The 17,249-nt window shown below is 49.8% G+C and overlaps 2 protein-coding genes across 14 annotated transcripts in view; one reads left to right on the top strand and one right to left on the bottom strand.

Annotated features, from left to right (window-relative positions):
- Positions 1 to 122: 122 nt before the first annotated feature.
- LOC141751832 (bile salt-activated lipase-like) lies at positions 123 to 16,921 on the bottom strand. 6 transcript variants are annotated; one of them, XM_074609294.1, is made up of 14 exons: positions 14,157 to 14,285; positions 13,228 to 13,866; positions 8,134 to 8,329; positions 7,365 to 7,469; positions 5,596 to 5,746; positions 5,037 to 5,159; positions 4,495 to 4,692; positions 4,264 to 4,394; positions 3,714 to 3,821; positions 3,377 to 3,494; positions 2,347 to 2,533; positions 1,588 to 1,791; positions 914 to 1,111; positions 123 to 392 (listed from the first exon to the last, which is right to left on the bottom strand). In XM_074609294.1, the coding sequence occupies exons 2-14, from the start codon at positions 13,476 to 13,478 to the stop codon at positions 182 to 184; spliced, it is 2,181 nt and encodes a 726-aa protein (XP_074465395.1). In that variant the 5' UTR covers positions 13,479 to 13,866; positions 14,157 to 14,285; the 3' UTR covers positions 123 to 181. The 6 variants fall into 6 exon arrangements, with proteins under 6 accessions (XP_074465395.1, XP_074465396.1, XP_074465393.1 ...); XM_074609295.1 differs by having other exon boundaries at positions 13,228 to 13,523; positions 14,157 to 14,282; XM_074609292.1 differs by lacking the exon at positions 13,228 to 13,866 and having other exon boundaries at positions 14,157 to 16,921.
- TSC1 (TSC complex subunit 1) overlaps positions 9,711 to 17,249 on the top strand; it is a 52,654-nt gene continuing 45,115 nt past the window's right edge. For 4 of the 8 annotated variants that reach the window (XM_074609290.1, XM_074609281.1, XM_074609284.1 and 1 more), the window contains exon 1: positions 17,025 to 17,244. The gene's annotated coding sequence lies outside the window, so the exon portion shown is untranslated. Of the gene's footprint in view, positions 9,823 to 11,042; positions 11,221 to 17,024; positions 17,245 to 17,249 lie in introns of those variants that run through there. The other 4 variants (XM_074609282.1, XM_074609287.1, XM_074609285.1 and 1 more) reach the window with 3 other exon arrangements.

Here is a 17,249-nt window from a genome sequence, read left to right on the forward strand (position 1 = left end):
GGGGATTCTGCCCCTCTGCTCCGCTCGGGGGAGAGCCCCCTGCAGCGCTGCCTCCAGCTCTGGGGCCAACCATAATGTTAGGGAGAAAATCCTGTCACGGCAAAGACACAGAGAACCTGGAATCTCTCAGTAACAAGCAAGCCTTTAATGAATTGGGCCAATATTTAAAAGGTGTTTTTTCTTAGTTCCACAGCAGTTCATTAGCCAGGGAGATGTTGGCAACCTGTGGCAGACTCTGATAGACCGTGTTCCAGAAGGTCACATACTGGCTTTTCAGATTCTGCTTCACAGAGTTCTGGCTCAACTTGTTGTTGATTTCCAGGTAGTTACTGGCCTCATTGGTGTAGGGCGGCCAGTTAACGGGCACCTTTGAGTTCCCTTTGTTGGGATCACTGGGGAAAAAATGAGAAATAGAAGTTCAGTTTTATCAGGGAAACTTGTGGACACAGCAAGGTTCGAGGAGTTTGGCAGGGCCCGCATCTGCTCACGTGAGGCTTTAAGCGAGTGCAAAGAGAGAGTCTGACATTGCCAGAGAGAGTCAAGCAATAGCACTTCTGCCTGCTAGGAGTGACTTGCTGACCTGCAGTCTCCTCCCTTGGTCCCCGCTACCATCGTCCCTAGCTGCAGACAGGGGCTTAACTCCTGTCTGAATGTCAGGATTCAGAAACAAATATCATGATTAAGTTTAAGCAGAGTTCACAAGTTCTGGAAATGCTTCTGCTGTCCCCAGGTGTTCCCTGGATGAGGAGGACCCAGAGCAAACGCCACCCCTGGGAGACGAAGAACGAGACTCACAGCAGAAGTACAGGCAGAGGACACCCCGCTTTGGGAATTGCTCCTGAGAAGTTAATAGGCAAAAGCAGCAGGTTGAAGTGCTGCAGCAAGCCTGAAATACAGAACTGGAATCACTCACCCTGTCCTGGCAAAGTTGGTCCAGTAAGCAATCATGGCACCTGAGACAGTCCTGTGCTTGGGCAGGTAGCCCAGGGGGGTGGCAAAGGGTTTCCCAAACACGTACTGCAGGTCATCAGCATGGTCTGCCCCTACCCAGCTTGGGTAGACGGGCATTCGGGATGGCTGGGAGAACAGGTAGCTGTACGTCTTGGCATTCCTGGGGAAATAAAAGAGACTGGCTAAGCAGCTGTGAGCAGAGAGCACAGAAAGGGGTGCAGATTCATAACTATGCTAGAAATACCAGCAGAGGCAGAGATTCAGCCTTGGAAGATGCTCACATGCATCTAAGAGGTGGTCTCAGGACCATCCTTGAGAGAGAGAGAGAGAGAGGTGGGAGAGAGCATCTGTCGTTCGTTTCAGTGGCCAGTCCAGCGCAAACCACGACAACATCCTTCTACCTGATAATTTTTAACTTCCATTTGTGATTTTCACCCTAACCGTGGTATCATCCAACTGCCATGTCTCGTGGCATCAAACATTGCTAGGATGAAGTCTGAAGTTTTTAGGAAGCAAACACCTGTTTGAATGGGAATTTAAAACAAATTCCTAGCACGACTCCCTTTGCAGCATTAGAGAAACAGTGTTTGTATGAGCGCTGTGTAAGCGTGTACTCAGTACCAAAAAGCTCCTCACCGGGCATTCTGCAGGTGCAGGTTCAGTGCCCACTGTGTGGGAACCAGGAAGATGTAGTCAGTAATCAGGTCCACCACTGTCTTCTTTATGAGCTCCTGGCTCGGGTTGTCACCCCATGGTTGCGTATAGAGATCGTATGTCGCGTTGGCTCCGCGCTCGCCTCTGTCCACAGTAAGTCCTTTGATCAAATTATAGACCTCATCCCTGGAAAGACAAATAGTATCAATGAATTGCAGATCTGCAGCTTCAAGGGGGTCAGGCCTCATGGAAACGGATCCCAGCTCCTGTTGACGTTCACATCCAACCCTGTGGTTAGCAATGGTTTGGTGGAGTAAAAGCCAGTGATTTCATCCCTAGTCTTAGATGGAGGGCATGTGCTTCCCAGCTTTCTCGGTAGAACAGCTTAGGGCTGAATTGGCCATAAGCTCCTTTTGTCCGCAGAAAGGACTCTTGTGGATGGGTATCCAGCATGTTTGGCACGTACCGGCTCTGGCCAGAGAGCATCAGGGCTGCCAAGCCTATCACTGGTGCTGAGTTCAGGAGCACCTTAAAGGTATACGGGGAAGCTTCGCCACGAGCTGGTCCTTTCTCTTGAAGGCTCTGGATTTGGCAACATATGCCCTGGGCACCCTGGCTTAGAGTGACATCCTGTTTTGAAGGTAGTGCCCTGTCCACTCAGGACTAAGTCCTTGGAGTTTGGGGACTACGTTAAAGATAAGGTTCCTCCTGTTAAGAGTTTTAAGAGCATCCTTCACTTACGCAGTGACTTTCACAAATGGGCGGTTGATAGCAGGTAAATCAATGCCAGCAAAGATGTGCCCATCCATGTCATTGACCCCAGCAATGTAGTCAATGTCAGCAGCGTTGGCAAAGAGGTTCTCTGGCATGTCTGGAAGGAAGTCTCCGTCGACGACAGGAGTGATGGCGAGTGTGTGAACCAGTGGAACTGCAGCAGGAGACAAAACCAGAGTCTGTTAGGAGCTGAGAAAAGGCAGATGTGTAGCCTGGCGTATCCCATGGCTCGAGGAACTGTGGAAGGAATAGGCTGAGGTGAATGAGAGCTTGGGTGGTGCCTTCAGCATGACCACAGGACCACGTTTGGTAAACCTCATGCCTGTAGGTGAGGGAGAAGAACGAGAGATCTGCCAGCCAAGTACCGGCAGGTAACAACGTCTCTCCTCCTTCCTGCAGCCTGTTCCCAAAAAGCCGGGGCAGAGCAGAATTCCCCATCCCCGCTGGCTACGGACAACCCGCTCAGGCCAGTGCAGCTGCACAGGAGTTGCTTGGCCACTCTCTGTCCTGAGCAAGGCTAAATACTGGGGCTATTTACTCGGGGCAGGAGGAGAGCAAGCGGAGGAGAGTCTTGTTGGGAAAGTTCTCACAGGCAGCAAAAGCAGAAGCATTCCCTACCTGCTGTGAGAAGTCCTACACTCCACCCAGCGACTCAAATGAAAATAGCAGGGTTGCGGTCAATTATCTTTTTTGTAAGCTGTGTTCCGGAATTGCTCTTGCTGCTTTCACAGAAGAGAAAGCCCAAAGAGCTGTTTGGAGCTGAGGCATGGCCCTTGGCTAATTCCTCTGCCACCGCTGCCGTTGCACGACGAACAACATTCATTCAGCGCAACGTGCACCTGCCTGCGGAAGGGCAACTGCAAGATCTGTCATTATTGTCCCCTTTCTGAAGGGCAAAAGCATGGCTTCTAACTCCTGACAGTCGCCCCAGTGTCCCATCAAAGGCATGGTGAGCCCTGGGTGGGTAGGGGACCACAGCACAGGCTGAGGGACTTACCGGGCAGGTTGATCAGCTGCAGGTGGTAGGCCAGCGTCAGAGTTTTGGGGTCGGAGGTGCGCAGGCAGTCAGCCAAAACGGTGGTGTTGTCAAGGGGGCAGCCGACTTTTTGTCCAAGCTGCAGGAGGAGAGAGAGAAACCTCCCAGCACTACCCTCTGAAGCCAGGCTTCGTTACCAGCTTCACGGGGGCAGAGGCTGGTTTTATCTCAAAGCAGCGTCTTTCCAAAGCTCTATGTTTGGCAGCATGACTCCTGACGAATCCCTTGCTAGTAATGCTGTTCTCTAGGGAATCCCTTTTTTTGTTTTCCATTCTCTCAAGCAAGACTTGCACGTTACCTTTTTAGCCCAGGCGAGTGGGTCCCTCTGGATGGCCCAGCTGCAGAGACCGACACCGCTCTGGCTGATGGCTCTCTTGAACAGACCCTTGTTCTTTGGGCTCAACGTCTGTGGAGCAAAACAGATATAAGAGAGTTTCAGGTACAAACTCCTGAAGACCCCATTGCCTGCCAGACCCGGCCGATCGCCTCACACCTTCGGCACAAGGCCCAGGGAAGCCACCAGCTCTCGTGCTACTGAACAGTCTCAGCAGTTAAAGTTAAAAGGTGACAGGGTGAGAAGAGGAGCAGAGCAGGGGGACGTGGCAAGTAAATGCTATTTCACCAGAGGTCCCAAAAGTGAGGACACATGCCTGCAGTGGTGAGACTGATTGAACTGAAGAAGGAGGAGCAGCTACAAAGCAGAGAGGTTGAGCATTGCTGTCCCCAGGCAGAGAGGATGTTAATGGGGAAGCGTGTGTGGAGGAAAGAGGCAGAGTGCCAAGGGGACCACCTCTCCCATTTACAGAGAAGAGAAGTGGCTCTGGTAGGCTCTGACAAGAACAACACACCTGCAGGGAGACACTGGCGGCACCGGCTGATTCCCCGAAGATGGTGATGTTTTCCGGGTCACCGCCAAAGGCCTTGATATTTCTCTTCACCCAGGCAATAGCCATGTGCTGGTCCTTCAGCCCATAGTTCCCTGAGTAATAGAGAGCACCCACCATTGAGCAAGGGCACAGCAAAGCTGATAAACTGGGGACCCATGACAGGGTCCCCTGAAGAGGGAGAAGCTACAGTACCTGGCAAGTTTTCATCTCCAGTGCTCAGGAAGCCCAGGGGCCCCAGGCGATAGTTGACGGTCACCACGATCACGTTGCCCCGCACAGCGATCTCCTCACCATCATAGAGGTAGTTACTGAGGAAGTTGGCTCCCTGGCTCCCTCCTACAAGGAAGCCGCCGCCGTAGATCCAGACCATCACCGGCAAGTTGGTAGAGACTGGGAGACGAGGAGAAAAAGCAGTGTGAGCCACTACATAGCTAGAAGGCGCTGCCCATCCATCCCCACACCCACTCGCTGAGCATCGCTCCACCTGGGCATGAACAGACATGCTTTGCAATAGCCTGTGGCCAAGAAAGTCCACGCTCTGTAGAAGAGGCTGAAACTCCCAACAGGCTGCAGCTGAGGGACATTGGTTGACATGGCTCCTACCTTTCCCTCTCAAAATCAGCGCTCCGGCAGTTGCCCACTATGGCAGCGTAGCCGCTGAGAGATGCTCCAGAGCATTGTGTCTACAAAAGGCAACTGGAAATCTCCTCCCCAGATCTCTGTCAAGCACGTACCCTGTCTCTTCCCTTGAGGGATCCAGATGTTCAGATAGAGACAGTCCTCCTTCCCGCGGACGTCAGATTGTGTGAGCGTCATCTGCATGCAGCGATTTTTGAATTCTTTTGCCTGCAACGTCCCTGAGAGGAGAGAGGCAAGACGGCAGGTTCTAGTTAGAGGTATCGACTCCATCCTTTGGTTGCAAGCTGTCTGTCCATCCATTCTCTCCTCTGTGAGTCCAGTGCAGAGGCAGCAACGCTTCCCCAGCCACTGTGGCCGGTCTGTGACCGGACAAAGAGGGATCCCTTCCCGTGTGAACTAGCTCTGGGCAGCAGTGGCATGGGGAGGGGAGATGCAGGTGCCATGCTTTGGGTTTGTTACTTCATGTGGTTACTTGCATTGCTTGGGAACACTTAGACAAAGACTCTCACACCCACCATGAGACTAAGAACTTTTTCTTGGCACTGCTTAGTAGATGAAAGCAGGCAACAACATCTTTGCTTGTCAAGAATGGACTAAAGAGAGAGAAGTGAAAATAAAACCCCAAACCAAAGGCATTCAAAAGTTGGATCTTACCATCCCAGCCAGGATGAGGTCGGGGGTCTTCCAGAGTCTTTGGAGGGGCAGCAAAGGGGATCCCTCTGAAGATGTCGATGTAACTCCCAAAGAGTCCCAGTTTTTTACTCTCGCCTTCCACAAAACCGCCCTCGGTGTACACCACACCCAGCTACACGTGGTACCATTGAGAAGAGAAAAATCCATTGCACAGTCCTTCACACCTCTGGCTTCCCCTGTTGCCAGCACACACACTTTGCCCTGCCCAGTTCCCCAGATGGACCCACTCACAGTCTGCCTTCCCCAGCCGTCCCTTTGGACCCTTGTGGAAAGCCCACATGTGTCTGCCACTGGAGATGTGCCCATGCGGATGTCCTGCAAGCTGCCCTTTCAAGCAGACAGGCAGCAGCAATTCTCCTGCACTCCCAAAGATAAATGGTAGAAGACCTTCAGTCTTAAGATGTAAACCAGGCCAGACCTGACACAGAACTGTGCAGGGACTTTTGGAAAAATGTTGGTGAGAGACTTGGCCGTGTTTAGGGCAGGAGAACACCCTGCCTCGGCTGTCACGGTCTGCAGGCCCTCTTTCATGGGCTCCAGACCAGACGTAGCAGGAGTTTGCGTCTTCAGAGAGGAACAGACAAAATGTCTTGCAAAGCCTTAAGAAGTGCTGTTGTACTTACGGTTGCAGCCCGTGCTACCCCGAGGTAGCAGCACAAGGCAAAGCACAGGATCTCCCAGCGAGCCATGGTGACTGCACTCCTCAGGAGCTAGTCCCCAGGTGGAGACTTACGTATATATAGCTACGAGTGACGCTGTGTGTCAATGCCACGACCCAGAATTGGGTCTAAGGTAAACCAGTGGAGCCTCTACACGCTTGTCCTTCAGTAGGCTGAGGCCAAACCATGGCTGAGGTAGACTGGCGTCACTGTGTGAGAGCCCTGCAGATGTTGCCTTTGTGGGCTGGAGGCCAAACCCAAGGAAATATCTCAGTCTAACAAAACTCCAGCAAACGTTAAAAAATGCTGAAGCCTTGAGAAGCGTCTCACAAGAGCAGGAGGCTGAAATCAGACTGAACCATGCGTTAGAGCGTATTATCAGCCACTAACGAGAAACCTTGCACTCGTAACACACTGGGGAATACACAAGGTTTAGAAAATGCCAGCAGATCCTTAATCTCTGTGATGGGGTGGTAACAATCCAGACAGCAATGGCAGACTAATGAGTGGCCAACCTCTGTGGGCCTGAAGCTCTGCCCCATTGCCTGCTTCCTTCTGTCCTTGCTAACTACTGGGGAAGTCAAAATGGAATTGAGAAGTGCAGCAGCTAGTGAGGACAATCTACACTACATTAGGAGTGTATCCTAGAGGTGAAAAAAGAAAACCAACAATGAACGGAGGGCAAGCACCCTGCACAATATCCCTGGCTCAGAAACAGAGGTGCTGGACTGGTGTGTGAGAGGCAGGGTGGTCTTTGGGCTATGCTGACTTGAGCAAGGTGGGGAGAGGAGAGCTGTCACAGCAACCAAACCCTTTAACCTGGAAAGAGGGAGATGTGATCTGCTCTTAATGACTGGATGCCAGCTCTGTCACGGATTTATTAGATGACCTCAGAAAGTCCTTTCCCTCGCCTTACTCTCTGCAAAATCAGAGCAGGGGAATCCTCTGTCCCAAAGTCTGAGACCAAGCGTCCTGCACAAGATGAAGAGAACCAGGAACACCCAGGTGACGCTCCCTTGCTCTGCCTCCGAGCAGCCCCAGACAGGCACAGGGGCAGATGTACAGACTCACCATGTAATAGGCCAAATACGGCAACAGAAGTTCCAGCTTGGCGAGGTGAACGCTGATATTGGCTTTTACTGCATTCTGAGACCAGACAGGAGGGACTTCAAAGAGCTAAAATATTATAGAAACAACGGTGGAACTGAATACAGCCGTCCCAGTAGTGTCTACTGAGACTTGTTATATCAGTCAGACTTTGCATTTGCCCATTGTTATCCTCAGAAAAACAGACAATGTCCACCCAGCAGCCAGACTATTCTCCAAAAGGGCTGGAGAGCCCTGCAGAAGGCACATCGCATAATTCGTTTTCAGAACACGGACAACTCTACGGTAGAAAATTTCACAGCCCTCAGTGGCATTTCAGGTACATGCCACTCACTCACTTTGCTGACGTGACATTGTCATGCCTTGACAAAGTCTTATCCCATCCATCATTTCAAGGGGAGCCGCAGCTGTTCAGGACACCAAAAATTCCTGTATCCCTGGCAGAATATGCCAGTAGAGCCCTTCTCGTTTGATAGATTAGAGAGCAGAAAAAGCAAATGCGTGTTTTGCTAAGGGCAAAGGACAGCTGATATCCCACTGGAGTGGAACCCAAAGGCCTGGATTCAGGTTCCTGGCCTAATTACACAGGCCCATATCTCACTTGTTAACAAGGTTAAACAGGAAACGTAAACACAAAACGTTCAGAGAAGCCAAGACTAGTTACAACCACAACAATTTTCAGCAAGGTCTGCATGCCACAGTACCGTGCTCAAGGCAGGACTATGGCACGTACCTTTCTCAGCTCTTCCTCCGCCTTTTTGTCCACAGGGTTGGTGCACACTTTCTTCCAGGTCTGTACAGCAGCATCCAGGGGTTTAGTTGGGATTTCTTCATCATCAAAGTTCACAAAGATAGCGTTGTGCGGGCGACGGGCCCTGCTGAGGCCAATCAGGTTCTCACCAGACACCTGGGGATTGTTGTATCCCTCCCTAAGAAAGGGGGAAAGGATCGGGTTTGCTTTCTGCCTGTGGCACACATGGATTCGGGGCCTTCACGGGAACATGCGAAAATGGAAGTTTGTGCCCCAGATTTTGGAAGAGAAGGGACTCAGCCATGTGAGCAATGGGTTGGTTTATCTTTGGCCACACCTCCCTATGGATTTTGGAATCACATCCTGGTACCGTAAAAGACTCCTGTGACATCACTGAGGCAAGAAAATTTAAATTTGAAGAAACCCCAGCAAAGCTACATCCAGTTGCACAATGACAGAGGTCCCCTGTACTATCCGACAGAAAACCCTCAGGCAATCGGCTACTGGTTTGTAAGAAATGCGTTTGCAGCACAAAAGGCTTCACCCTCTGCATTTCCTCTACTGTAATTACTGCAGCTCAGTAGGGTCCAGGGACAAGCCAAGATGGAAATGCAGTTTAGATTAATTTTTTTTTCTTGTAAAGTGCCGATGAAGGACTACAGTGAGAAAATGAAAGATGTTTCTTGTGGGAGATCTCACAGATTGTTCCGGCAAAACCAGCCGTGGGCCAGGAGGGAACAGGTCCCATGAACGTGGTCACAGGAGCATATGGCATTGACTCCTGCACGTTCCAGCCCACTGGCAGCAGGCAGAGAGCCGGGCTCACTGCACCCCACGCTGCACATGCTGTGCTGGGGGAGGCAGTCATCTTCACCACATCTCCAGGTCCCCTCACCTGGCAAGGCCTCAAGTGGACTTTTGCCGAGGTTTCTGCTGCCAGGCAGTTTCTCAAGTGTGCCCGCCTCTGTTGTGCCAAACCAAGAGGGACAGAACAGAACAGGGCGGCAGCTTAAACTGGTGAAGGTCTCCATCCCACCTTCTCCCCCCAACCACTTCTGCTCAGTCCCTGAGCTCCGCCTTTCCTGTGGGTGCCCTGCCACAGCCGCCAGTGTGTCTGGGACAGCCCCCCACCTCAGTCAGGGGTTCTGGTGTGTGGGGGGTGTGCATGTTCCTGTGTTGATGTTACAGCTGCTGCTGTTGCCCCTGCTCATCCCACAGGGTGGGCAATGGGTGTGTTCGTTCTGTGAGAGATCCGCGATGGGGCAGAAGCGAAAGCCCCAGCCCCAAATACCTGGGAGCCAGTCTCCCTCCTCAAAGTGATGAAACTGGCTTAGAAATTGTGATTTAAAAAAATATATAATTATATATTCGCTGTTTTCAGCCTGTAGGGTGCAGTAGTACCACGTTTTTATTTTAAAAACCGTAATTCCCTTGGCTCTGCCACTCCAGGTCTAAGAGCACACCTGATTATTGTTAGAGGAGAGAAACCCCCAAACCTGTGAGAGCAGGTGGCAGCACTACAGAGGGAAAGGCTTTAAAAGGAGACATCCCCAGAATCATTCATGCATGGTTTAGATGGTGTTAGCTCCCTGGGTGAGCTTGAGAGGTCTTCTGGCTTGTGCTGTGGTTGCCTCCTTCATGTTTCCTGGGGAAGAGCAGTAGGCGCTGTAGGTATGTACACGAAGACCCTGTTCCCTTGGAGAAGGAGCAAGGAGGTTTTGTGAGCTGTAAGTTGTTGGTGGGGTGAATACATAAATATTCATGGAGAATGTACAGACCTATAGTAGGGTAAGTCAGTCCTGCTTACTGTACTTTAGTGTCAAGTCATTGATCTCTGTGCTGGTTAGTGACGTAAATCAGGAAAAGTATAAAAGCAATATGAGATTAAAGTCAGCTTCAGTTTATCCATCCACAATAGACAGTTCCTGAGCTCCTCTTCTTTTTGCGCTTATTTTTTGTGTTGTGTTTGATCTAGTGGAAGGCTGTATCTCTTTCTCACAGATATCAGAGACCCACTGGGCTGAGAGGCTCCACAAGCATGACGTGAGCTCTCCATGAATTGCAAGCACTCTTATTTTCATTAGGCTTTCATGGCATTCTTGCAAGGCTGGGCTCTGACCGGTGTGTCTGGGCTCAATGCCATTAGGGGAAACGCTACACCTCCTCGCTAAGGTTTGGCCAAAGCTTCTCCTTTACTTTCTATTCTATAGGCTGTGTACCGTGAGCTGCTAAGCTGTTACTGTGTTCCACCTCAGGAGCAGTTAACAGCAGGAAACAAAATTTTTACGGAAAAAGGTTATATTATATAAAGATGATACAGTGGCCAAAACTGTAGCAGTTAAAACGTTGTTTCTAACTGCCCTGTGCTATGTCTTAAATACCAAATGACACAGAATGTTCAAAATAGTTCAAACTATTGAAAGTCTTGGTTATGAAGAGCAGAAACTCCTTCTGGAAGTAGTTTGCTTGAGGGAACTTTGTTCCAGTGTAAACCAGAATGGACTATTCAGCTCTCAGCTACACCCGTAAAAAATCCCTATCAGCCCTGTGCAATACCCAGATACCGGAGGGCAGAATATGCTTCATTTCCTTCCACGTTGTGTTCTCTTTTATTGTTAGCAATGTTTCGTGGGGTAAAGACTCCAAATTACAGTCTTATTTTTCACATTATTATTGCCTCTTCTCCAAAAACAAGTCTTTGCCAGGCCTTTCAGTCCTTGGATCGTGCGACTTCACCAGCTTTTATCTCCCTCCTTTGCGCTGCAGGTTTTCCCCGCTCATTTTGGTAATCTGACATTGTGATTTGTTCACTTGTGCGCTTGTTTTTCTCCTCAAAGAAGATTTGCTGAATCATTGGGGAGGAGGCAAGAGCTCTAGAGGCAGCTGGTGGCCAGTGATAAAACCATGGCCACATCCAGTCTTCAGGGTTTGCAGATGACAGCGCTTCAGTTGAAGGCCTGAGTCACATTCCCTTCCGAGCTAAGATTGCTGGGGACTTTGGGATTGTGGAAGTGGGGCTGAGGAGGTGGTGCACCGAAAATAGAAATTATTGATTCTGACAACCGCAAGGTTTGTGTTGGATCTCCTGCAAAATTCATAATGATGCTGTAAGAGGACTTGCAGGCCGGGGGCTACATCCTGCCAACATTGTGCCCACTTCAGTGGGAACATGTAATTAAGAAAATAGGGGTTTGGCTTGAAATAGGTGATGGTGTGTAGTGGCTGCTTCCGGATGTGCAGTGGGAAGGTGTAGTGTGAGCAAGGACATGCCAGGGCTCCAAGGCACTCGTGCCTATTTATTTGGAGAGGATACACCGAATTCCACTGGTACAAATTATGCAGCTGTTTTCATCACAACGGGTCTGGATTTTGCCCAGTGATCAAATTGCCTAATGATCGAAATAAGAGCTGGGAGCTAAAATGCCTTGGTTCACTTCTTAGGTCTTTCACTCCCTCTCTGTATGACCTTGAGTTACTTCCTCTCTCCCTGGCTTTTGGTTTCCTTGCAGTTAAACAGGGATAAGATGCTTCCATCTTTGTGGAACATCTTGAAATCTTTAGGCGGAATGGGCTATTTAAATGCAAAGTATCACTGGTATTTCTGAGTCCTCCAACACCACTGTTGTGACACTATGCAGCAGGCACACAGATATGGCTCTCTGACTTTCTAGCTAATAGTTTTCTTAAATTCCAGTTGAGACAGCAAACCTAAGCTGAAACCAAAGTCCTTCTCCTGCTCTGTCAGTTCTGCCCCTTACGTAAAGCCCTAGAAAATCAGTTTTCTGTATATTTTTGTAAGTATCTTCCAGAACTTAGAAATAAAATCTCACCAATAGTACATGATACTCTTCCTAAGAACACAGTTTTAATGTGTGATATTCTGCTGAGTTCTACTTCAAGGAGGTAAGATAGAAAGTTGGTTAAGAAGCAAGACCGGAAGTCCAGGTGACCTGAGTTCCATTTCTAGTTGTCCTACTCAAATTTGGGCTAATATCTTAAAGTGGGAAAACGCATAATCAGGTTGGCAGATCACAATGCAGAGACTTTGCTTTGATGCTTTGTGCATTTTCTGTGGGATTTTTCACAATGATATCTGCTGTTCCAGTATAAGATGACTGTGCATGTGAAGCAATTCTACTTTTCTATTACTGTAGATCTCAGAACATGCCTCTGTTATTCCCACTTTGCAGATGGGAAACCTGAGATAGAGAGGGAGAATGACTGGCTCAGATCAGCTGGCAATGGCAAAGCCAGGAATACAATCCTTCTTCTTTGAGTCTCGTATTTAGCGTTGTCCATGATGCTATGATGTCAGAAAATGCATCTGCAGCTCCTGGCCTTCCTTTTCCAGGTGGTGTCACACCCCAGTGTTCACTGAGCCTGACTGATTTACAGTCAGGCTACTAGAGGCTGGATCTAAATAAGGAGCTGGGGCAGGGATGTCTGACTGACATGCTGGTTCACCATGTCCACACTCAGGATGGGCCCCTTTCAAGAACAAGAATGCTCCATCATCTCTGACTTCCCCTTCCCCAACTGAGACAAGAGATAACTTCTATTTTATAAAGAGAAGAAACCAGCGGACTTGACCACTGCCAAAAATCCCACCAAAGCTTCTAATATAGAAGGGCCTGGGATGTAAGATAAAGTCCCATTGCCTTAAAATTATTCGAGAGGAAGGCAGAATCAATGGGGTAGGGTTTTTTTAACTCCTCATTCTTCACGAGGAAGCCTTGAACCTCAGAGTTGTGTTGCCAGTGCTGAATGTGGCTGTTGTACTTGGAACTTGCTTACAAACCCTTGAAGCATAGAGGAATTAAACAGCTTAGAGGTTGCTCATGGCCTGGGGAGGAGGAGATTATGGGTTGGAGCAGAAACAGCTGTGAGAAACTTGGCCTGAGAGTGGTGCAGAAACCACAGGGGTGTGACTCATCTCATGTAACTCTAGATGTCTATAGATACTAGGCTCCCATTCTCTTCAGTGAGAGAAGTAGGTGCATTGAAGGCATGACTTCTGTTGTATTTTAGATATGTGCTTTAGGAAGAGCTGAATAACTCCCCAGATATGTTACTTACCAGAAAGGAAGCCTTTGAGTGACTAGCTCACATTGGAGATACATGAGCGGCTGCAGAAGGCTTCCTGCCTCATATCCCTTGGAGGCCTTGGGACAGCCCTTGCACCCAGGCAGCCAAGAGTGAACGTGTCCTCCCAGCACAGGGTCAGGGCTTGCACTGAGGTCAGCTCTCGGTAAAATCCCCTGATATAGGCAGCTTGAACACAACCACAGACCCAAAGGTGGGCGGGATGCAGGATGACAGCTGTCCATGTGGTCTGGATGAGCAGCGACCCGCTAACAGCTCGGTTTGACAGACTGAAGAAACACAATGTGTTGAAGTTGCTGATATTACACTGGTTCTGTCCTGCATGGCACATCCTCAGCAGGAAAACCAAGCGGAGGGTGTGCCATGTGGGAATCTTGTATCGCCCTCCTTGTCATGGCTGAGGTACGCAGATGGGGAGCTTGCACAGGCTGTACTTGTCCAGGGAGGCCATATAAACATGGGAGAGTCTCTCTGCTACGATCTTCAGATGTATTGATTGGGTTATTGCTGCCCCAGTAGTCGGTGCAAAGGGGTATTTGCTGGCCCATACTTTTGCAGCCCAGATGCGACAGTTACATTTTCCCTCTTCTGTTCACTTAGGGGTTTTTTAAACTATTTTTCAGAAACAGTAAAGGGAAAACAAAGTGAATATCTGTATGCCAAAACTTAGTGGCTAGTGTTACTTCGAAATGCTAGATTCTCCTCCCCCTCCAGAAGCTAGGGAAGGCAGCATGGGGGAGAGCTGCTGCTCAGGGCACTGAACAGGAGCAGCTTGCTCCGCAAGCACCTGAATTGTTTGCTGTAAATCTGACTCCCTGCTGGGCAATGTTCCTAAGAAAACCTGCCCCGTACCTTCCCTCAGGCCCCTGCGTTCACATTTGCAGCTCTCATGCTGCACTTACCAGGGTTGTTTGCATGGATGGGGGCTCCCTGTTGATGCCTGGGTGGCAGAGCGAAGGGCTGACAGGCCTTTCCTGCCAATCTGTCTGTTGTTCAGATGAAGTGGTTGGAAAGTGCTCACTCTCCAGTTCCCTCTTTGGCTCAGGCACTCCGATAAGGCATGGGCTGTCCTATCTTGCCCTGGGAGCTGTTCCTCCTCCCTAACAGGCTTGCTTCGCCGGCTGACAGTTAGCAGCCGGCAGCGCTTGATAAACTTATCAGACCAAAGCTGAGCCCAGTACGCGCTCAACTTGTCCCCAGCCTCAGATTTCCCCATTCCTGGGGACTCTTTGCTCTCTGCCCGCCTTGCCGTCTGGTACGGTGAACACAGATCACCCTGGGGCCAACAGGTCAAAATCAACCCAAGGACCAGATTGAAAAGTGCTTGCCTTGAAGCCACACCTTTAAAATGAGGGTGTCAAGTGGGATGTTCGTAGCCTCCATACCCAGCTCTGTCTCTCTCCCTGGAATATTATTCACCAGTGGAAACATTGCTCATGTCTGGTTTATCCCCTCTGTGTGTTTCTGCTCGCCCTGTTTCTCCTATTGTTTGGCAATTTAGTGGTTTTAATGTAGGGGTCTTGCTGTGTACATTTGGAGGATTGCTTTCTAAGCCAGTTCCAGAATTAGGTTGCTTTGCTGAATTAAGTTTCTGTCACTCATTATTAGTATTGCAGTAGCACTTAGGCGTTCCAGCTGAGATCAAGACTCCATTGTGCGTGGTGCTGTATGTAGAAGATAAGGAGGGGCAGTCCCACTCCTGACTATCTTACTGTTGAAATAAACAAGTGAAATGAAGGAAAGAGAGGGAATTATTATCCTCCTCTCGCAGATGGAGTGAAGCTTTCTGTGAGCTTTGTAGTGCGCTAAACAACTTCAGAAATCCAGCGCTCACGTCTTGCCCAAGGTCATGCTGGAAACGCATGGCAGATCTCAAGTCTCAGTTTGGGGTTGCAGCCTTAAGATCAGCGTGCGTCCGTGTGACTGTTAGTTGAAAGATGGTGGGTCAGGAACTCTGCAGGGATCTGCACTTTCTTAGGCCTCATCCAGCACAGGGGCAACCGACTGATTTAATTATCCTTGTTAATTTTGGTGTGTCTGTTCTGGTTGTCTCCTCTGTGCGCATGTGCTATTCCAGGGCAAAAGTGGAAAAACATCTCTGCTTTTGAGCAGAATAAGTGATTAAAAAATTGCTTATAGTATCTTTTTTTATTCTGTAGCAGCTTCACAGGTCAAACTCCCCATCTGTCCCCAGGTTAGGCCCTTAACAGCAGGCAGGAATGTTTGCAAGAAAACATGTGTATGCAGCTCTGGCTAGGAGATTCTCTAAAGCCTTCAGGTTTCCCCTCGTGTGCTGGGCTGATGGGTTAGAACTAACCTGCTGGTGTGACCCCATCTCCTGCGACTGCGTGGTCCTGGGGGAATGACCTGCTGCAAGGACAAGTGACTCTGCTCTTATCTTATTTTCACCGAAAACATTTTCTCGTGAAGTCTAGGGTGGGAAGCAACTGGATTCAGCAATTTTTTTTTTTTTTCCCCCAATACAACCCATACCCAACTGGAGCCTAATTCTTCCCTGTCCTTATACTTCCTTTTAGCCCTTCCCTAACTACTGCCAACACAACGTGAAGGGGTTTGCCTTCTCTAGGATTCCACTCCATGGAGGTTAATACAACCTGAGGATAAGCTCCAGCGTAATGCTGTGCTAGCTGGGAGCACGCCTCTGCTTCCTGCAGGTGTCCTGTGCCTCTGTCTTCATTAGGAAGAGAAAGATGCATCCCGTGTCCAAATTTAAATCCACCCTTGATCATAGTATTTCTGGGCTGCTGCTCTCAGTGCCTGAAGGCTGTCTAGAAGACACAGAGGCACCTCTCTCATTCTGATAGATGCCTGGGGTTATTGCTTTGCATGTCCCTCATTTGCTAAACAAAACAGCCCAAAGACCAGGATTTTCTTTCCCTGGCAATAAAGGGAAGAAGGTGTGAAGAGGACTGGGAAGTGCAGGATATGGGGCGGGCTTGGAGAGAAGCAGAAACAATCAGCTCTTTCTTCAGCCACAAAGATTAGTTGAGATTTTGCTTTTTGTTATCTGTTTCCTTGATTGACTGGCCAGAATGTTTTTTTGATGCAAGGGGCAATGGTGGGAAAGGGGTTGTTTTCAGAGTGGTCAGAACTGGGGAGGATTTGCATGTTTGGAGAGCAAGGCCAGGTGTGTTTGGAGTTGGTGCCAGCCACGGCCTGATCCTGACAGGTGCTGAGCATCTTTGGGTACCTGTTGTGTGGATTCAGTGGCTCCAAGGATGAGGGCAGCCCTTTGGCCGCTCCATGCGGCCAGGCTGCCCATGGCTGGTGCCGTGTTGGCAGTGGAAGGCTCTCCCTCGGCCTGGTGTGGTGAGGTTTGGATAATGCCAGGTCTGCTTCCTTCCCTGCTCCTTCCCCTGCATTTCCAGAGCTTCAGGGGGTGCAGATGAGAGCCCAGGGAACTGTGCAGCGTGCTGCTGTCTGCTCTGGAGCAGAGCCAAGCTGGGTCCTTCCATCCTCTTCCTCAAGAGATAGCTGTCCCTCATCGGGGATTGCAGGGAACATGGGGCTGTGGGGCTCTGCATGGATTTTCCTTGGGCTGCTGACGTCACAGTCCTGAAGGAAGGACAGTGCTCAAGCAGCGTTACCCCTTGGTCTGAAAGCGGCACCTTGTTACTCTAGGGGAAGAAACTAGTGCCTCAGGGGAAAACTCTGCAAGTAAATTCCCTCTCCTCCCTCCCTTCTCAGGTCACCTCCTGAGTCTGGCCATGCTGTCTCGTTGGCGCCTTTGCCAGCTGGCCTCCATCCACAGCCTGTGTTTCTGGAGATATGCTCCCAGCGCCTGTGGGAGCGGGTCAGCCTGGCCCCCCCGCGCTGCTTTGGCCACAGACATGTTTTCCTGAGCGCGGCTCTGCAGCAGCACACTGCCTAAGGACATCCCAGTGTGTTTCTCTACTCGCTACCCATCCAGCTAAAGCAGTCCTTGTATCTCCCGGGGATGTGCTCACCGGGCTCCTTGCAAATGTAAGGGTAAG

Source organism: Larus michahellis, chromosome 15, assembly GCF_964199755.1.
Source record: "Larus michahellis chromosome 15, bLarMic1.1, whole genome shotgun sequence".
NCBI classification, from domain to species: Eukaryota; Metazoa; Chordata; class Aves; order Charadriiformes; family Laridae; genus Larus; species Larus michahellis.